Raw genomic sequence first — 22,625 nt, forward strand, 5'->3', positions numbered from 1 at the left:
TGGATTTCTCAATAAGCAATGTCACTAGGCCAAGTCAGTAAGCAATGTCCATAAAACGAATTATGCACTCTCAGTAGGAATGTATCATTAACACTTAAATTGAAACCAATACCAAAGGTGTCGCTACCAACTAAATAAGGTCGTGTGCTATACTAATTCACAAACATAAGGGGAAAAAAAAACAATTCATAACAGGGTTCCTTGCTTGGTAATGTCAGTAGAAGCTCATACACAATTCATAATGTCAGCAGCAAAAGAAATCAACCTTTACTACCCAAAATGTCAGCAATTCATAGTGTCAGCAACATAAAATAAACCATTAATATCAAAATGTCAGCAACAAAATCTCACTTTCAATTGACGGCGCCGAAACTTGCCCTCGTTGTCGGTGAGAACTCATGATGCAGCCGCAGATGATAAGCTTCACGGCGACGAGGAGAGACAAAAAGTTGAATTGGGAGGAAAAGAAGAGAGAGGGAGACGTGATAAATGAATAGACGAACTTATCGGGATTCCTAAATCTAAACGGATTTAGTGATTTCAGATTATATTTTTTATCTCTAAATTAACCTTTGTTGACCAATTTTACATAACACGTTGACATTTATATGGAACATATATTAAAATCGTTGATTAATTATATTTAGTGGATGAGATTAAAGTTTGTATAGTTTGTATAATAGGGGGTTTGTATATATATATATATATATATATATATAATATCCAAGTCAATCTCATCCCTTCAATTTATGGATCGGACAGTTTATATGGCTCCATTTTATCTTTTCTTTTAATAATTATAATAATGATAAAAGGGTAAGGTTGACATATGATATATTATGCAGTTAGTAAGTTTCCATGATTCACGCTTCTTTTTTTTAGCAAGATTAAGTCTCCCTTCCGTAAATGAAACAAAATCAAACAACCAAAGTAAGAACTCTGCGCCATCTTTCAATGTCTCAAGCAGTGGAGGAGGGGGCGGTCGCGCCCTCCGCCGGCCGATTTCCCTTTGCCTCCGACAAAAATCCACCATGGTTGCCCCCTCCGTCTTGCCTGCCCACCCCAAAGAAGAAGAAGTCGATCGTGCCCTCCGCCGGCCAATTTCCCTTTGCCTCCGACAGAAATCCACCATGGTTGCCCCCTCCGTCGCACCGGCCCGCCCCAAAGAAGAAGAAGTCGACGGCAAAATTGTTTCTTTCGAGTGAAATTTGGCTAATAGAAATGAGCTTATACGTGTAGAAATTATTATTGATGAGGTCGATGCAAGCTAGATGTTTATCATTTTTATAGGAGGAAAAATAAGTAAAATTGTGGGAGAAAGAGATGGAGCATGAGATAATTTTAATGGAAGAGAGAGAGTGTGCAAAATGTTTCTTCAGGGTAATAATATATTTCACAATTGTATTAAATATAATTATGCTGAAAGCGCATAATGTTGCAGCACCAACTGAATAATGTATATAACAACAACATGAAGACGCATCATGTATTATTGCTTTTAGCAGCATATATTAGTGTATTTAAGTTGTTGTAATGTTGTGATTGAGTTTAATAATGTAACGTATATCACAAACACTTTGCATTCCAAAGCTCATACGCATGACAACAATGTTAACAAACATGCTATACATTATTCTGAGTTGCCTATTGGAAAATATATCACTAAGTAGTAAATAATGAAACAAAGGGCATGCAAATAACGCCAACAAAAAACTTAACATGTTACATTATTCATAAAACAAGAATAAATCTTAATCTAAACCACATCTTTCTACAATAAAATTGTTATAGCATATTATAATTAAATAACACGTAAACCGCTGAAATTGAAAGCATAGAAAATTTTAATTTTTGAGATATACTATTTACTTTATTTAATTTAGCAATCCATACATCAAAGCTGTAACGACTACATTATTGATAACGTAGGTTTACATTATTATAAGATAACAAACTTTAATACATGATGAATATGTTATAATGTAACATAATCTATTAAATAATGTAACATGTTCCACGAATAATGTCAACATAGAAAATAATATATATACATTTGCAATACTAAACGTAGTACAAAATCTTGCTACAGTACTGTTCATGTCCTCCTAAAAGAGAGCACATCATCTCTCTTTCGACGACCTCCATCCCATACATCCTCTACATCCATCTCCTCAAAGTAATCATCAAATTCATCTTCATAATCTACTCTTGTCCTCTTCGACCCTATTCAAAAGTTCATAATAAAAGTGAGATTATAATCGCATACTGAACAATGTACGTCATATATGCGTTAAAATAAAGACATGCTGAAAATGAATAATGTTACATCACCAGATGAATAATGTATCTACACACCAACATAAAGACTTATGTCGTTTACATTATTGCCGTAGAGAGCATACATTACTACATAATGGATTTGTTTTAATTTATCACACTGGGGTAAATAATGTAAATTATAGCACAAATAATGTACACGACAATTCACAATAATGTAGTACAAACATGATGACTAATGTATGCTGACTAAGCAATAATGTATACAACAACCTTGAATGATGTAACGACAACTACTAATAGACAACTACAAACAATGAACATCAATAATATACATAACCTTGCTCAGTAATTAAATACGAACAAGAGAAATGAAGTATGCTTACCGACAACAAACGAATCTTTACCTTAAAAATTGATTCTTTTCACAAAAATTCTAGGGATTGTCTCGGTAATGTAAACATAAAATTGGACAATTCTAATCGGGCATTTGAGTAACTAACATATATAGGAGATGATTGAGAGAATAACATGTCTAAATTACCTTAAATCATTTGAAAAATGGAGGCCCGACCTGAAAGTTTCTAGCCTACGATACTCGGCGTAATTTTGAACAAATACACGTCTACACCACAATTTCGGTCGTCGATTGTTGATATAAGCTTCATCTTCCACTTTTTCGCGATGGATTGAGGTCTTCGTCTTCATTTGATAAGGAATCGCCACAAACTAGGATTGAATACAGAGAGCAAAAGTGGGAAACTAGGTTTTCGTCGATTTGGGGTAAATGAGAGAGAGAAATCGAGAGAAATAGCGGATATTTTGCTCCTTCCGTTTAAAAACCGAATCCTGAATAAGATGTACTAATTTTACCCCCATAATGTAACCACAACTCCTAAATAATGTAACTCGGGTATGATATATACTTTACATCTAATCCGTCCATCAAGTTAATCCTAAGTCTGGAAATACATTTGAACTTAACACTAAAGGGTCACTTGGACCCTAATGCTCCCCTATATATATATCCAGAATATTTGTGAAATGTCAACAGTCATGTAGTTTATGTCAACAGAGGGGCATAATTGTAATTTTATTTATTTTTTATTTATTTTTTTAAAATAAAAATTAATTTTTTTTAATTTTTTTTAATTTTGTTTTTCGTTTTTTTATTATTTTTTATTTTTTTAAATTTTTTTTTTCAACTACATATACAATTCATGTCAACTACACATCAAATGTCAACAACTTTATTCAATAAATACTACTCCCTCCGTCCCAAATTTGTAGTAACATTTTGCCATAAAAGTCCGTCTCATATTTAGAGTAACATTTAGAATTTACCATATTTGGACATAAAATTTTACCCCATTATTCACTAAAATTACACCCAAATACCATTATCTATATTATAATAAATCAAAACAAAAATAAAAAAACCAAAAAGTCAAAGAGGGACCCACCTTCAACCAACTCACTTCATTTATTACACACTCCATCATCTCACTTCACTTATTACACACTCCATCATCTCACTCCACCATCTCATTTCATTTATTACACACTTCACCTCTCACTTCATTAATTACACACTCCACCAATTCCTTAAAACTCGTGCCATAACTAAGGGCATGTTTGATAAGTTAGTAATACCAAGATAGAGAATTATATATGGACATTTTTAATTGTTTGATACCATACTTAAGCTTAACTCAAAGCCTAATATAAGACCAGGGCCCTATCTAATCTTACCAAAATTATAACATTAACCTTGTTTATGTATCCCACCAATTTGTCAAGTTAAGCCATGTTATTTAATATACAATACGAATTTAGATAATTTCTTTTCTATCAAACAACAACGGAAAAAAATCATATCTTTGCATATCTTAACATGAAGCCCGTATTTCTTATCTTATTTTACATATCTTCTCATATACCATCTTTTTTATCAAACGAGTCCTAAATGTTACTGCAAATGTGGGACGGAGTGAGTATTTGACATGAATTGTACATGTAGTTGACATTATATTATGTAGTTAACATGAATTGTACATGTAGTTGACATGGATTGTACACATAGTTGACATTATATGTGTGTAGTTGATATGAATTGTGTGTGTGGTTGACATGGATTGTACACATAGTTGACATTATATGTGTGTAGTTGACATGAATTGTATATTTAGTTGAAAAATAAAAATTTAAAAAATTTAAAAAAAATTTAAAAAAAATTTAAAAATTTAAAAAAAATATTTATTGAATAAAATTTATCATGATATTACCATTATGCCCTTTCATAATTAATTAATCTAAAGATATTTTCCATGTGGAAAAATCTGGACCACTCATTTAATAAAAATGAATGGCTATATTGCATCTCATTTCTCAATTAGCATAAAAAAATCTCAATTGATCACAATCCGAGCATGTTAGGGTGCCACCACCCCTTAAAATAACACCATACCACCATTTCTAGCCAATCATTTGTACACGTGGACGAATAATAAGTTGCCACGTGGCAAAAAAATTCTCGGAAAAAGACGGGCAGCAATATGCTGGTCTTTGTACAAGCAATTTTTCTTGAACAGCAATATCCGACCACTATACAGCAATCTATAGATTGCTGTGTAGTGTTTGTAATATTGTTGTGTAGCATTTATAATATTACTGTATAAGCGTTGTCACGTTGTCATTTTAAGAGGAGTTGTCATTTTAACACAAACATGTAGAGAGAGAGAGAGAGAGTAGTGATCTAAAAAAAACCACTATTTTAACAAAAAAAAGTCAAATTGATAATTTATATTTATTGAATGGAATATTGACAGCTACTAGTATATATTGTTAGCCTCATAACAAATAAAATCAGATTGATGATTTATATTTATTGCATGGAATTATATTGACAGCTACAAGTATATATTGTTAGCCTCATAACCTCAATGTAGAGCTATTCTTATTTCTTAAATTGGATTACCAGTTAGGTGCACACCATATAAAAATGAAGTTTGACGAAATCTTGCTCTATGTTGATCGTGGGTATCATTATAAAATGGGAAATACTAAGCTTTAATTAACATCCCTGCGATCAACGTTGATATTTATTAATTAACTAAAGCTACACTAAAGAAGAACCCAAAAACCAGATCATCACAGCCACATCAAAATATATTTTAATGTAAATTCTAAATATGCTGATCCTTAAGGTTAATGTACAATTGTTGAAAAAGCACAATTATGTTTGATCAATTAATGCAGTACTCAAAGAATAGTCATGTACCTCTTTGAATACATGCACGAATGACCAAATTAATTGTGCAAATTACTCTTTATTCTCTATTTTGAGCTTGTTTAAGGCCATATAGAGCTTTCTTCAATTTGTATAACTTTGGCTTATGCTCCTTCAACACCAAAAACTTTGAGGTTGCTCAACAGAACACCTCTTCCTCTGGGACTCAACTACAAAAATATTATAGACAAGAGTCAGCTTGTGTACATTATTCTCTCTCTTATTCTAATCTCTTTCCATTTTAACTATTTATTATCATTTTCACAAAATGAGTGTAAAAAAGAAACGTCTCAACTACCTTCTGACAGAGGGAGTATTTGTTTTTGCATACTTTTTGTACCCCGAAATTTACAACAAAGAACATATAGGGATAGAAGTGTAGACCTCTGTTAATTTTTTATCCTCAACGTTTTTATTCGTTTTTAGTTTCGTTTTAGAAGCTTTTCATCCAAATCGCCTTCTAGTAGGTTCGATCCATAAATACTGCTTTTGACATCCTTTCTCTTACGGTTTAAGAATTCTTTTAAAGTATTTAATGATTATCGTTATTTATTTTTTATACTAAAAAGTTCAGCGCCACTATAAACTCACACAATCAACCACTGCTTTACCCCATTTGCGGTAGCCTCAAAAGCCATGAATTCATCGATTTCTATAATAAAATGATGCATCTTCGACTGCTCGAACCGTGGGTCAAGGTCTTTGGCTTGAAGAACTATGTGAACTTTTGCTTTTATTTTGTATTTACAAAACTAAGGTTTTAAATTAAAGAACTATGTGAACTTTTGCTTTTATTTTGTATTTACAAAACTAATTAAGGTTTTAATTTGGTGTCGGAGGTGGTGGTAACGACGGTGAAATGACGACATATTGTTTATATCTTTTAACTATCTTAACTGTTTTTAATAAAATTAAAATTATTTTTCTAAAGAACAAAAAGGAAATTAAACAACTTAATCTTAAAATCAATCTCTACCAATCACTTGATCTTTTAACTTTTTAAAAACAAATACTACATGCTTTTATGTTAGTACTTATTTCAACATATGAAGCACGTCGTCCTCAATTATTCAATTTCTAACAAATGTTCCCAACTACTGATTTATTCTAAACCAATACTATTATTTCTATATTTTACATGTTACATAGAATTATTGAATGGCAATAATTCAGTTCATTTTAAACCGGTGTATGCGTGCATCCCCGTGTCAAATAAAATGTGAGATTTGGACAGTAATGCACCAAACGTGAGAGCATATGGAATTTTCGGTCCAGCAAAATCACATGTAAAACTAATTATGAGATGATATATCCATGTAGGATTAAGAAAACAATAGTATTAGTATGCATGTTCACTTGTTCCATCTTTCTATAACCTTCAATAATCCAATCTTTTAGGGATGAGGGCTCAGAAGGGGAGCATATGGACGCGCATCCGCAAGACGTTCAACAACATTAAGATGAGTGTATTGGTCACCATTCTGGTGCTCCTTGGCACACTCGGGCTGGCATGGATCCGATCCGAGATAGAGCAGGAGCAGTTTGTGGGGAAAAATCCGAGCTATGTTAATGGAAAACCTAGGGTTCTGCTTGTGAGTGGGTCGCAGCCGGATCCTTGTGAGAATGCAGTTGGTGATCACTACCTGTTGAAGGCTCTGAAAAACAAGATGGATTATTGTAGGATTCATGGGATTCAGATCCTTTACAACATGGCTCATTTAGATAAGGAAATGGCTGGTTTTTGGGCCAAGTTGCCTCTGCTCCGCCGCCTCATGCTGTCGCATCCGGAGGTGGAGTGGATTTGGTGGATGGACAGTGATGCCATGTTCACAGACATGGTGTTTGAGATTCCAATGTCCAAGTACAAGGGTTACAACCTGATCATCCATGGATTTCCCGATATGTTGTTCGAGAACAAGTCATGGCTTGCCCTCAACACCGGCATTTTCCTGTTGCGAAACTGCCAGTGGTCGTTGGATTTGTTGGATGCTTGGGCGCCCATGGGGCCCAAGGGTCCAACGCGCGAGGAGGCTGGAAAGGTCTTGACGGCCTATCTCAAGGATCGGCCGGCCTTTGAAGCGGATGATCAGTCCGCTTTAATATACTTGCTTATCACACAAAAGGACAAGTGGATGAGCAAGGTGTTTGTGGAGAACGCCTTTTACTTGCACGGGTATTGGGTCGAGTTGGTGGACCGGTACGAGGAGATGATGGACAAGTACCACCCGGGATTGGGAGACGAGAGGTGGCCGTTTGTGACGCATTTTGTGGGTTGCAAGCCCTGTGGTGGCTATGGGAACTATCCAGTGGAGAGGTGTTTGAAGAGTATGGATAGAGCTTTCAACTTTGCGGATAATCAAGTTCTCAGCTTCTATGGTTTTAGGCATAGGAGCTTGGTTTCCCCTAATGTTAAGAGGATCAGGAATGAAACTCTTGCTCCTTTGGTGAATCTAGATCACTTTGATACATCAGATTAATTATATGAGTTGGTGTATATAAACAATAGTATTTTTTTAACAAGTTTAATCATATAATTATCGCATCCACTCCACTGCATTAGAAATTAAGCCATGTGAGTGTAAATCCACTTAAAATATGAAAACTTTCCTCAATATTTGGTCTCGATTAAAAATAGGGTTGCGTTAGTGTGCTAACTAATTTACAGTAATAACAAATAACTTTCAATTCTGTGTATTAAAATTAACACAAAGACATAATTATATCAATACAACATGTAAATTTTAAATATCAACACAAAGACATAAGTTTATCAACACAAGAATATTGATAAATTTATGTCCTTGTGTTGATATTTTTAACATACAAAATTGATGTTAGTTATTAGTTATTACTATAAATTAGTTAGTATTTGATCATACACCATTAAAAATAAGTACATAGTACAAACATTCCTTCAGCCCCATATGTGTTTCTCTATGGACCTCTTGACACTATCCTTCACTCCTACAGCAACAGCTACCCCCAAGAATATCGGGCAGCCAGCTAGAACAAACTCCAAAAATGCGCATCAAAATCATCAAAACAACACAATCATGCATACATAGATAGCTACACATAACTTTGACCAACCAATTTGAGCAATCTGCTCTGGTACTTGCTGCGTCAAAAACGCCCTTTTCACTTAGAAGTTAGAGAGAGGTGCAAGCGGCTGATGCAGCAGTTGGCAACATGCCTGAATCTTGGACACTGTGTGAGGGTCGAGGAAACACTTGACAACGCGTTCCATAGCAAGTTAAAGGCATGCCCTGCATTCACAATCACCATGACAGATAATGCCTGCAATATTTCCACAAAAAGAGCATATAAACTCTTTGTCAAATCCTCCACAGGTTGTGAGGTCTATATGAAGACACACAAACAATACCTCAGGATAGTTGTCGTAGAAAATCTTGTACAGCTGCAGAAGAACCTACTGTCCCGGGCTAGTGAAACTCTCGAAGTTCTGAAAATGTGATCAAACAAAATTAATTGGTGAGTTTATTGGATAGGATAAGATAAGATAAGAGAGTGATTACCATAGCTTATGCATCCAGAATGGCAATGCTCCTTTTCATGTGTTTGTTTGCAGCGGCAGACTTGATTTTGATTGTCTTTCATACTTCTATGTTTGGTGCTTGACGTAGCGTTTGAGTGTGGTGACCTTCAAGAGCACTTCCAGTCCAAATCTCTCAATGCAGATAGGCCTTCCGAACCTGTCTACACTGTGGTCACTTCACTGACCTTAAATAAATTCTAAATAACCTTGAGGATCATGGTTCATAAATGAACTTGTTCATAGAATTTCATCCCCAGATGAGTTATCTACCCTACCAAACATGACCTATGTATTTTACTTACGATGCTTCTAATTTATAAGACATGACCTTAATTATTAAATAAATACTGAAAATATAGGAGTAGTAATTTTTTACTCAACAAGAGAAACTACAGTTTTAGTAAGAAGGTGTTGCAGTGGTCCAAGACGAAGATTTGAGAACTAAACATCAAACAGAAAGCAGTAACACAGTTTTCGAGCAGCGCAAAGACCAGGAGGAAATAATCAGATTTCCAGAAGCTTACGAAACGAAGCTAAATACCATGTCCGGACGATATTAAAGAAGTATGAAATCATACCAAAAGTTGGTTTGGCTGAATCAGAAGAATAAGTCCCCCCAACATTTGTTGATGGCTGCTTCAGTTCTCTTTGGTTTACAGATCCCTCGAATTACCTTGTCCCAAGTGGAGGCCTTTGGCTGGAGAAAATTTTGAAGCATCACTTGAACAATATTAGAAGCTCCAATTATTCTATCACATTTTTGTAGCCTTAGAACTAGCTCATCTAGGAACTCTCCACCATCTAGAGGTGGATCAAGCTTTTCCCTAAAAGCTGTCAGGAAAAATTTGCAGGTAACTGAATCAGGATCACAGCCTTCACTTAACATGCGATTAAGTATATCCATGGCATGGGTAATACTGCCCTGTTTGCACAAGGCATGGATGATTATATTGTAGGTGATTACATCAGGTTTGGAGTCAGATGCTTTGTATAGCATCTCATTAAATAAGCTCAAACCCTGTTCTACTAAGCCAACATTGCATAGACCATGAATCATGGAACTATAAGCCACAACATCGGGTGTAAGTCCTTTAGCCAGCACCTGCTTCCATATCACCAGAGCATTTTCCAACTTCCCATTCTTGCAGAAACCATGAATAAGCACACTGTAACAAACCTCATTATCCATGTAATCCTTCTCAACCATATCTTTCCATAGAAGAACTGCCTTATCACAGTCTCCGACCTGAAAGAAGCCCTTCATCAGGGAGCTGTATGTGTGTGCATTTGGCAAGCAACCCGCATCAATCATTTGGGAAAAATACTCTTCAGCTTCATGGGGCTTTCCGTCTTGGCACAGACCATCTATAACAACACTATACACAACTGTATTTGGTTTGCATCCCTTCTCTAACATCTTGGCCCACAGTTTTAGTGCCTCATCTGATTTCCCCTCTCTGAACAACCCACTAATAATAGCAGAATAAGCATACTCATTTGGTGCATAGCCTCTTTCCTCCATTCCCAGTAACATGTTCAAAGCATCAGTAGCTGGTCCCTTCTTTACTAGTCCATTTATTATGGTTCCATAAGTGATGTCGTTTGGCTTGAGCTTATTTGACAACATTCTGCTCAAAAGACTGACTGCCTTGTCTAGCTTTCCTCTGAGACACAACCCATGTATGAGCGTGTTGTAAGTAACTTCATTCGGAACACAGCCTTTGAGGAACATATTATCAACTAGCTTAGCTGCCCGGGCCAGATCCCCCTTCTTGCAAAGCCCATTGATTAACACATTGAATGTAGGTGGAGTTGGGTCACACCCTTCTATTTGCATCTCATCCAACAAAGCCACAGCATCATCAATCCTATCCTCTTTACACAAACCATCCATGAGAGTGCAGTAAGTATATGTATCAGGCTTACAATGGAAAGCAGGCATCTCCCTAAACATATCTACAGCCCTACCAACTAATCCCAATCGACACAGCGACTTGATGACTAAATTAAACGTTAAACCATTGGGAGAAATATGCTTTTTATCGTTAAGAACATAGTGATAGAACTCCAGAGCATCACGATACAATCCCTGCTGAATAATGACATTAAGAAGAGAATTAAAGGACTTAACAGTTGGCAAGCAGCTGTATTTATCCTCCATGCTATTGAACAATTCAACAGCTTTACGATGGAGACATGCTTTGCCATAAGCCTTGAAGACTAGGATGAAAATCTTCTCAGAAAAGGCTCTGTTTTCACGCTTCATCCGTTGAAAGATAAGCTCCAAGGCCTTGAAATCACCAGAGTGGGCATGGTGTTGAATAAGGGAGTAAAAGGTGGAGTCGCCCCGCGTGTAGGACCCCGACTTGTGTGTGTCACTGAATATTGAGTCAGCAATTGGTTCATTCAAGGAGCTAGCCACAGAGAATAAGCGATGGGTTAGGAATCGACGTAAGAGCTTACATGTAGACAACTTTCCGACAGGCATTCCGACTATTTCCACCTGGTACTGATCACACACATATATCAATTAGATTTTGGTTTTTCAACCTTCAAGTTAAAGAAGAGAAAGGGGGTCAAGTTCCACTTTGAATTAGCGAGGATGGGGAGGATTTCATTAAGTTTTTAGAAAACAAATATATATATATATATATATATATATATATATATATATGCTTAACTCAATCATATAGCAGAACACAAAACCAATTCATGGAGGTCATTTTTAAATGCCACGGAGGTCATTTTTAGTTTAGTTTTTAGGTTATTTTAAGAAGGATGACCTAAAATGACATATACTATGAGATTTGAGAAGTACAAGTTGTAAAAAGACATATACTATGAGATTATCTCTGCAGCTAATCTGTATATATCTAAAATTAGCTAACACAGAGATATACTATTGTTTCCAGATATTTTCATTTTCACGATATAAATTTACAGATTCATCAATAGAGAAATAAGATTGGAGAAGTACAAGGATAAAAAAAATGTTAGATGTTTATCCTGCAAACAAGATTACGACAATATCCGTAGGATTCAAGATGAGAAACAGAAACCCAAGCTAATTTCTTGATGTAGAGAATTACTTTTACTTTCTATACTAAGTTGCTAGTTAAGCCCTGGAGGTAAAGCCAGATAGCTAAGGTTCAAACTAACAAAAAGATTTGAATCGTTTCTAAATCCCAATTAGGTGAATTTAATTTTCCAAACATGACAATTTGGCTCCAGTATCCCATCAAATCAGTCAACCAAGTTTGACTACAACAGATAGGCTAATCATCTTGATTCTGTATGTGACAACTGATGATATTTTCCCAACAATTACAAGTTGCATGAAGTTTAAGCCTAGTTGTTTTTTTAACCCTCATAGTAAATAAGTAATGCACCAGGAAATTTATGTTTTGTAGGCTATTTTTGTCACAACTGAGCATCAGAAATTAGGCATAATTTTTTAGTTGATCTTAATCTTATGGGAAGCACCTAAAAACAATTCCTTGTCAAACCAAGGACGCTTTGCTAAGAGCATTAAGCTCGACCTTTCTATAGAGGTTAATATGTAAAGCACAGGATTATCATCAATTAGCATCCAACAACGAAAGCAAGAAATAACATGATGGGATTCAGTGGAAAAATCAGAGTGGATGTGTGAAGACATGGTAGTTAAAACAGAGATATAAACTTGAAATCTGTAATCAGGAAATCAACCTACCGCTTTCACAGAGACTATAGGACATAAATTTTCGAACTTTGCAAATTTTTTGGCGTAGTTGGTATCAAAATAGCTGAATATTGCATTATTCCTCCTATCGAATCCAAGCTTTGAGAAAATGGAATCAGGAACATTGCTCGTCGGATTATCCTTCACAATTTCTGCACATTTATAAGTCGAATCATCACCACAGAATAATAGCATAACAATGCTGAAATCGCTAGATCGTATAGCTGGTAGGATTCCGTAGAATAATCTGAATACTCTGTTACCAATAATCAATAACATCCTAGCTAGTCAGTCATTGCAAATATTCTGAAATTGAAGCTGAAATTGCGTGTGCGTGTGAACAATAAAATGGAAGGTCTGAAGCTTACCGTCTCTACAAACTTTCACGCCGGCAGCGGGTTGCCTCGACTTTTTATGCGCCTGTAGTATACTGGAAGAAAAAATGGCGGAGGAGGTGGAGAAAGGCGATAGGTCGAGAGGAAAAGCTAGGACTCTACTGCGGCGGAAAAAAATAGAATTCTTCAATGATGTGGTGGAGTGAACCAATTGAAACGAAGACGCCATGGAAGCTCTCTGCCTGCTCCCAATTAAGCTTCACCACACACACACAGTGTGGGCTGTGGTGAAAGAGAAAGACCCCATTTGTTTGGAAATTGTTTGTGGGCCGTTCGCATCAACATTGGGCCGAGAAATAGTATTATTTGGGCTGAGGCTTATTTAAATTTTAACACAATTATTTAAGATTAATTTTAAGAGTATAATTCGCCCTATAAAATTTTAAATTTCCGTCAAATTGTGGTTTTAAATATCAGTTTAAAATTTAGGAGAGTGGTATATTGCTAGCTCATGACTTAATTGCTAACTACAATTAAATAATAGTTATTAAATTTTCAAATTAAGGGCTTAGATCATTAGTCTCTAAATGTCAATACGATCAACGAAAAACGTCAATAGGGTCATAGGATTAATTTCAAAAAATATCAATATGGGTATTAATGTCAATTAACTATATATTTAATTATAACTAACTTTTAAAAGAAATCTCAAAACTTTAAATTCATATAACATATATCCCTCCGTCCCGGCTAAGATGACACATTGCTTAGCCGGCACGGGATTTTAGGAGTTATTGGTTAAAGTGTTTAATTGGAGAGAGAGAAGGTGAGTGTAGGTATTAAAGTAGAGAGATGAAGATAGATGGATACTGTAATAGGAGTGAGAAAAAGTGGTTGGGTTGTATTAATTGGAGAGAGAAAGTTACCAAAAAAGGAAATGTGTCATCTTAGTTGGGACAAACTAAAAAGGAAAGCGTGTCATCTTAAGCGGGACGGAGGGAGTATTAAATTAAAGATAATTTCATAAGGATTCCAACGATATCCTACATGCATATGTTCCGACGTCAAAATTTGAAAAAAAAAATTGAAAATTTTTAATTTTTAAATGCAGCCAGAAATGTCAACATACTATATAAAATATGTCAATATAATACATGTAGAATGTCAATATAAGCAATGGTTTAACATTCTTAAAACATTGTGTTGACATTCTCAAAGCATTGTGTTGATATTTTCGAAACACTGTATTGACATTTTCATCTAAAACCCTAATTTGGAGGGGTTTTTTTTATCTTTTTTTATTTTATTAATAAAAACGAAAATTACACGTGGCAAATTATAGACCACACGTTTCTAAAATTCTATGACCTTAAATTAGTTGTAGTTAGCAATTAAATGATGAGTTAGCAATTGATCACTTCCCTTAAAATCTATCTCTAAATTATTGAATATGTTCTGATTTGCAACCAATTGTATTATTTTTTTTTAATTTAATCAATTTATTGAATTGTTTTGATTTTGCAATTAATCAAGATTTTGGCGTTAACATAGCATAATGACTTGTTCACGTAGCACTATCGTACATAAACTAAAATGGTGTCACATTTTAGGCGACAAAAGGCCGTTGTGTTGGAGTAGGAAATTAAATGATTATATTCTGTTGAATTATAGTTTATTATTCCCCCGTTCCACAGTAGCAGAGTCTTTTCATTTTCTGCACTTGTTTTGAAAAATAATTATAAATAACTAAAATAGAGAAAGAGTTAAGTAAGAGAGAGAATTATGTAGATAAGACTCTTCTCACTTATTTTACTTTTTCTTTATTTTAACTATTTTTAATTATTTTTCCAAAACGAATGCAAAAAATGAAATGACTCTACTATTACGGAACGGAGGGATTATTAAGAAAGAATGAAATGGAATTTAGAAATGAAGAAACGGAAAATTGAGAAACAAGATGAAAGGTAGTACAAAAATGAATTTATTGAATTTAGTATAATACAAAGTCATTTCGGTGCTTACAATAAGATGTCATTTTAATTGACATCTAATATTATCATTTACGTAAGTCATAAAACTCATATTAGCGCCAAAATCTTAATTGGTTATAAAATTAGAATTTTGGTCAAAGTTGAAAATTTTATAAGGCAAATATAGGGCTGGGGAAAAATACCGAAATTCCGAAATACTGGTCTTATCGTACCGAAAAAATACCGAAAATATCGAATTTTCGGTATACCATGACTTTCGGTAAGACTTTCGGTACGGTATGATACCTTACCGAAAGATTCAGGTAAGGTAACGGTATGAATTTTCAAATACCGCAATATACCGTTGCATACCGAAATTCGGTATATACAGTAAATTAAGGTATATACCGTAAACTAAGGTATATACCACAAAAATATAAACACAATTATATATAAAATATATTTTATATATTTTTAAATTATAAAATCTATTGTGAAATATAAATATAATTATGAATAAATTATATTTAATTTATTTTCAAAATTATATAATATAAATAATATTCTAAAAACTCTAATTTTATATTTTAATTGATGTTGAAAGTCAGGTATACCGCAAAAGTAGGGTATATCGAACTTCGGTACGGTATACCGAAAATGAGGTACGATATTGGTATGGAAAGTCATCATACCGAAAATAAGGTATACCGAAGTCTGGTATACCGAAAACTTTGGTAAGGTAAAGGTATAACTTTTTCGCATACCGTATTTACGGTAAGGTATACGGTATGGTGGTTTCGGTAAGGTATACCGTACCTACCTACCCCTAGGCAAATATTCCCTCCGTTGTCCCATAATTCATAATTGAGTCATTTTTTTTTATTATTTTGGTAAGTTCTCTTATAATTGAGTCATTTCCATACATAGTAGGACCCCTAATTAAAACTTTACCCTCACAGTCTCACTTACTCTATTCTCTATACTTTGTTAACTTTCTACTCTATTCTCTCTATTTTGTCTCTTTTATAATTTGTTATCTATCTACTTAACACACTAAATAACAATTCTTAAATTTCATACCGAAAAGTTCCGGCTCAATTATAAAAAAAGGGATGGAGATTATTTTTTTACAAAACATTGTACACTCATATACTAAATGTCGTGTACTAGTACGATAGTTTCTCATCTTTACCTGCATTATTCCATCTTATCTTTTTTAATAAAGCTAGAAAAACTTTATTCTTACGCAAGATTACTTAGACTTATTTTATATAGGTAAATAAATATTACTACTACTTTAATGGCCTCACACGTTAATTATTGCACTATTATTAGATCAACTCATGCATAACTGAAGTCCTTGATATGAACGTATCTGTGTATTTTTAATTCAATTACATCCCTCATTCATTTATATCAAGCGAATTAATAGAATGAAAATAAAAATCATATTTCATTTCATTTATATCAAAAAGGACCTTGGATATAGGTAGGCTGATACATCAGTAAAATTAAAGCGTTATTGCCCCTAGGCAATAAATGGTATCATTAGACAAACATCTACTGCATTTGCTAGGAATGGAAATCAAGTCATGTTTTTACAATCAAACGAATTCTCTATTTAATTATTCTGTGCTGATTTATAGTATTTTTTTTCCTTCCTCCACGTGGAAACTAGGAATATTAATCATTTTTGTTATTAGTTAAATGTAAAACGGCTATATTGGTGTAGTGTAGTGTTGTGTAGGTGTAGCCTAATTAATAATGTGAGAACTGAATCTGAACTTATTGTGCAATTAACTTCTCTTGGTAGGAGTAATTAATGACATTAATTTACAGTTGAGAACTTAGTGAAGACTTGCCGCTTAGTACAAACAATAGCTGGATATACCATCGTCAATTCTTCATTATAGAACTTGTCTTCATTTATTTTGTATAGCCAAAACTTTATACTTTCTCCAAAATTTTCAATTGGTACAATACATGTTTGAGCTTGAACACAACTAATGGTACAATACAATACAAAATTTTCAATTAATTGGTACCGTTTCATAATGTTTCATTTATATAACAAATCATGATGTAGTAATTAAATTCATCGGCAACTTGTTACTATCAAAATTTCCCAATTTACCATCGACAAAATAAGTCACCGACTAAAGATGTACTGTATATTATGAAATCGAAAAACAAAAAGAACCATTGTGGAGTAGTAGTATTACTCATAAATAATAAGTAATCAATAAAATTAATGAGCCTTAATAAAGTAGTAGCACATGACAGAAGTAAAGCAATGAACAATACAAATGAACAAAAGCCTGTCTCTCGCTCTCAAATCTCTACCCAAGCACAAAGAATCCAATACAGCCCCATCATGTCTGACATATATAATTCACATATAAATATGCTAAATTATGGTGCTCATAATGTGCACGTGGATGGGCCCTGTCGATATAAATAAAAATAGCAAATAAACAAAAAAAGAATGAAGTTTCTAGAACAACATCCACCCAACCACGGAGGCCATTGCAAAACTTGCCAACACCTTCTTCACGCTCATCAATTTCTCCACCCCACTCTGCAATAAGTAAACCACCATTAATTTCTCAATAAATATGTCTTTATAATTTTTAATTCACACAACCTACTATTCTTCTCCTATTTTAATCATGGATCTTAGATTTGGAACATCATTTTTCTAACTATATACTACACCGACAAGATCTAAATATATAAAACTAGTCAAGATCTAACTTTTCTAGTTATTTGACATCACTTAGTTACCAATCATGGTGAAACTCAGATCCGAACACCTTATTATTTGTAATCTTAGCCAATATTCGCTTCTATTTTAATACTACTGTTTATCATTATGTGACAAAGAGCAAGTTTAATCTGAAAGAGCAAATCTAGTGTTTCCAAATCTAACTTATAAAGGCAAAAACCTAATTCGATTTGGGACCACTAAGACACACAATCAATTGGTAATGACGCTACAATGCACCGACATTTTAAGCACGAGTCATAATAAAACAAATTTAGTGTTTCCAAATGTAGCTTCTAACACAGATCTGAAAAATCCAGAGAGTGATTACTTTAATTACAATTAATTAGCATATAAATCTTGTGATTTAGTTGGTTAATTAGAGCTCCAGATTTATAGTTTAAGCTTAAATGCAGAAAAAAGAGCAGATAATTTCCAGATCTGAAACGTACCAAATCACCAACTGAAGCAGGGCCAGGGGCGAAGGCATCGGAAGGTCCGGGAGCTCCGACCGGCGGCGCTGGAGGTCCAGCAAGCTCAGGAGCCGGAGCAGGGGCGGCGTGCTTCTTGCTTTTCTTCTTGCTAGGCGCTGGCGCCTCAACCGGAGCCTCGACCGGAGCTTCAGTTGGCGGCGAGGAAGCGGCGACCGGCGCGGGGGACGGCGGCGATTTGGCAGGGGGAGTGGCTGCCGGCGGCGAGCTCACGGGAGCTGGAGATGGTGGTGAGCTGACTTGCGGCGGCGGGGCGGCGGCGGCGACGGGAGGTGAGGCTGGGGGAGTTGAGGTTGGTGGGGCGGAGACTGGGGGAGTGGCGACGGGGGCGGGGGTTGTGGGCTTGGAAGGGGGAGTGGCGACGGGGGAGGCGGAGGGAGGGGTGGAGACCTTGGCGGCCGTGGGGGAGGCGGCGGGGGCGGAGGAGGGGGAAATGCCGCCGACGCTGGCGACGAGGCAGATGAATGCGAGTAGAATTGCGGTTCCTCTGTCCATGGCTGGGTTTGGGGAGAGAGAATTTGGAGTGGGAAGAGCAGAAGAGGTGAGACTTGAGAGTGAGTGAGTGAGAGTGTAAACTGTAATGTATAAATAAAGGAGAAATGTGGGAAAGGAAAGAGAGTGGAAGATTAAAGACATTAAACAGAGTGGAGTTGCCTGATTAGCATGTGATTAGGTCCGGACCCGCCATCTCACCAACGGCTCTTTTCCGCGTTTTTCTAATTGCTTCATATACTCCTACTCCATAATTTTTATCTTTTTTGACCAACTAGGAGTACTACTTTTTTTAAACTTACTCTAAAATATAGAGGTATGATCTCTAACTCTTAGCTATCGGAACAATTAATAGGAAACTGAATTATACTAATCGAAATACTTTGATATTTAATTAAACCAAAAAAATACTACTACTCCTTTAAAATATAAGTTCATCATAACGTGATCTTTAAAAATTAACAATCAATTAGTGACCAAAAATCAAGTTTAATAAAATCTATTCAATAAAAACGATCAACTAATGTACATAAAAAGTAAAATTGCAATAAAAATATAGAATTGTAGCTATAATTTCTTTGAATAACAATTAATAAAACTAAAAATTCCATCTAAACAATTAACTGTAATAGCAGCACAGCTAATCTGAAAGACGACCTATTTTTTCAAAATAATCCACACATTTCATTCTAAGCAATTCCAACTTTAAAAATCTCCGTAATTTGAGGCAGTGACTTCATTAAAGTTTCCTATACTTAGCACTAGCAAAGACGAAAAAATAAATAGAAACAATTTATCAACCATCAAATTTGTATTCTTTTTAATCTACAATGCTATACAACAGTTGCCACCGACTCATATTAATCGATTTTAAATATTACTTTCTTATTCAAAAAGTTGAATTTTTATTTAATTCTCTATGATTAACACGTTAAATTATACTCATTTCATCCTATAAAAAAAGACTTTATCTGTTTTGATCTATCTTATGGTACTCTTCTATTTCTTTCTCTAATCAGATGGGCCTATTTTTCTATTAATATATTCTAGTAGTAACTTTTTTTTCTATCTCTTCCGTATATTATCAATTAGATATAAATCTCATACTATTGCGGATACTTCTATTTCTTTATATATTTTTCCCTCCGTCGCCCAAATTTGTCCTTATTTTATTCGCCGCGAGTTTTAAGAAATTGTTTGACTTTATATAAAACAAAGATATTGGAATAAAGATCTCATCTTGAGAAGATTTAGGGTGTATATAATGTCTATTTTTGGTAAGAATCTAAATGGGACAAATTTTATAAAATGAATGAAAATGGTAGAATGAGACAAACTTTGACGACGGAGGGATATCAATTAGATGTAAAACTCGTACAATCGCAGATACTTTTATTTTTAGAGTGAATTACATAAATGGTACCTGATCTTTCACTTTCGCACGTAAATGGTACCTGATCTTTATTTTATATCGTTTTTGTACCTATAAATCACATTTTTGGTACCTGATGATATATTTTCCCATTTATGTTACAGAGGATATTTTGGGCAAACATAATATTAGTACCAAAAGTGATATTATAATATCTTCTCTCATTCTCCTAATTCTTTATATTATTATTATTAATTAATATTAATATTAATATTCATTTTTTATATCGTTCAATATTATATTTATATTCCTAAATATCATTATAGTTATAATTATATTTAATTATTATTGTTATAATACTAAAAATTGATAATAATTAATAAATAATTGTAATATAATTATATAAATTATGAATCACATAATATTATGTAATAATAATAATAATAATAATTATTATTATTATTATTATTATTATTATTATTTTACATTAAATTAGTAACTAGTCACTATAGATTATTATTACTAAAAACTGATAGTAATTAATAAATAATTGTAATATAATCATATATATTATGAATCACATAATATTATGTAATAATTATTATCATTATTTTACATTAAATTAGTAACGAAACAATATAGCCTTAATAAAAATTTAACACTGTGAATTGTATTCTTAATGATATTAAAAGTTGAATATTTTTAGTTAGGTGTTTCAAAAAAACTATAAAATAATTTAATAAAAAATATTCGATTGATTTAATTACTTTAAATAAATAATTTAATTAGATATTTTATTTTTTATTTATATTATGAATGCAATTAGATGTATGTATAAATCACTAAAAAGAAAGAAGAAAAAAGAAGGAAGAAGAAACATAAACTAAGGAGAAAAAAGATAAAAGAAAGGAAGATGAAGAAAAAAGAAAGAAGAAGAAACTAAAGAAGAAAAAGAGAAAAGGATAAAAAATAATCACATATTTAGTACTATTTAATGGAAATTTTCAAAAATATCCTCTATAAAAAAATCACATATTTGGTATCTAGGTTTATTTTTGTCACTGGGTACTAAAAATGATACTCCCTTCGTCCACCAAAATTTGTCTCATTTTTCCATTTTCGTCCGTCTCCCAAAATTTGTCCCTTTCACTTTTACTATTTTTGGTAGGCCCGTATTCCACTAACTCATTCCTACTCACATTTTATTATAAAATTAATATATAAAAATATGACCCACAATCTACTAACTTTTTCAACTCACTTTCTATTACATTTCTTAAAATCCGTGCCCGGTCAAATCGGGATGAATTTTCATAAACGAAGGGAGTATAAAATAAAGACCGGATATCATTTATGTATAAAAGTGAAAAATCAAATATGATTTATGTAGTTCACTCCTATTTTTACGACGGATGTGGTAGTAAAAACTCATTTCTAACAATGAAATATGAACCGTTTTAAATGACATATGTATAAAAAATTAAAAGCAAATGAAATTGAGAAATGCAGTAATATTATTGCCTAAAAATAGAAAAATTCCTAATAAAGGAATCGTCTGTCCCTAGACACAGCTAGAGTAATCTGCTCTGTTTGCAATTGATATTTGCTGGAGTATATATACGTTACAGCTGGAATTGTATGAGTGGTGGGTCCATCGCGCGGCGATGATTAAGGCTTTGCTGTGCTATACACAAACACAGTTTCCCCATCCCCACGCTGACCCAGCATTACAATAAAGCTTTAAATTCTCTTTTAAAAATTCACTCTAAGTTATTTCACAATCATTTTCTTTAATTTTATTTTTATAGTATTAAATAAAATAAAATACCAAAATAACATAGATTTAAGAACTCAATATTAAAATTTTCATGATATTAAAATGTCGAAAACATATAACGAGAAACAACAATTAAAATTGGACTCCCTTATCCATGAAAAGTATAAACTATTTATTTATTCCTATGTCTCTAAAAAGTACTAGGAACTTTCTAATTTAGAGTAGTTAAACAACACATTAGAGCATCCGCAATGGTGCTTAGGCCAGCCATAGACCAGCCATTCTCTCCCCTGCCACGTCAAGCAACACTAAAAAAACCACCTGCCACATCAGATTTAGGCCAGCCATAGGCCAGCCGCAATAAAAACAATTCAAAATATACTACATTTACTAATTAAAATTACGATTAAAATACGGAATTAAATTTACGTCCTTGCGCGCCGACTCCTGTCGTTGCGCAAAGTAGGCCTTCTTTTCATCACTTGTTTGTCGGATCGTCTTCACAAAGACCGGCCACCGAGGGTATATCCCATCCGCCAAGTAGTAGCCCATATCATGCCGGTTGCCGTTGGCCACAAAAG

At 33.9% G+C, this 22,625-nt stretch overlaps 3 protein-coding genes across 7 annotated transcripts; 1 reads left to right on the top strand and 2 right to left on the bottom strand.

The window, feature by feature from the left end:
- Positions 1 to 6,966: 6,966 nt before the first annotated feature.
- Positions 6,967 to 8,043, top strand: LOC125209363 (probable xyloglucan 6-xylosyltransferase 3). The gene has a single exon (XM_048108963.1). It carries the CDS (start codon positions 6,967 to 6,969, stop codon positions 8,041 to 8,043), a length of 1,077 nt encoding a protein of 358 aa, XP_047964920.1.
- A 351-nt stretch (positions 8,044 to 8,394) lies between these two features.
- On the bottom strand, positions 8,395 to 13,437 carry LOC125215560 (pentatricopeptide repeat-containing protein At4g20090). 5 transcript variants are annotated; one of them, XM_048117009.1, is made up of 7 exons: positions 13,212 to 13,437; positions 12,835 to 12,995; positions 10,225 to 11,631; positions 9,701 to 9,819; positions 9,103 to 9,279; positions 8,952 to 9,029; positions 8,395 to 8,863 (listed from the first exon to the last, which is right to left on the bottom strand). In XM_048117009.1, exons 1-4 carry the CDS (start codon positions 13,405 to 13,407, stop codon positions 9,721 to 9,723), a joined length of 1,863 nt encoding a protein of 620 aa, XP_047972966.1. In that variant the 5' UTR covers positions 13,408 to 13,437; the 3' UTR covers positions 8,395 to 8,863; positions 8,952 to 9,029; positions 9,103 to 9,279; positions 9,701 to 9,720. The 5 variants fall into 5 exon arrangements, with proteins under 5 accessions (XP_047972966.1, XP_047972965.1, XP_047972963.1 ...); XM_048117008.1 differs by having other exon boundaries at positions 8,395 to 8,832; positions 9,701 to 11,631; XM_048117006.1 differs by having other exon boundaries at positions 9,701 to 11,631.
- A 3,929-nt stretch (positions 13,438 to 17,366) lies between these two features.
- On the bottom strand, positions 17,367 to 18,968 carry LOC125209974 (lysine-rich arabinogalactan protein 18-like). Its single transcript, XM_048109552.1, has 2 exons — positions 18,365 to 18,968; positions 17,367 to 17,726 (listed from the first exon to the last, which is right to left on the bottom strand). The coding sequence occupies exons 1-2, from the start codon at positions 18,896 to 18,898 to the stop codon at positions 17,643 to 17,645; spliced, it is 618 nt and encodes a 205-aa protein (XP_047965509.1). The 5' UTR covers positions 18,899 to 18,968; the 3' UTR covers positions 17,367 to 17,642.
- Positions 18,969 to 22,625: the final 3,657 nt, after the last annotated feature.

The sequence above is a fragment of the Salvia hispanica genome, chromosome 3, assembly GCF_023119035.1.
Source record: "Salvia hispanica cultivar TCC Black 2014 chromosome 3, UniMelb_Shisp_WGS_1.0, whole genome shotgun sequence".
NCBI classification, from domain to species: domain Eukaryota; kingdom Viridiplantae; phylum Streptophyta; class Magnoliopsida; order Lamiales; family Lamiaceae; genus Salvia; species Salvia hispanica.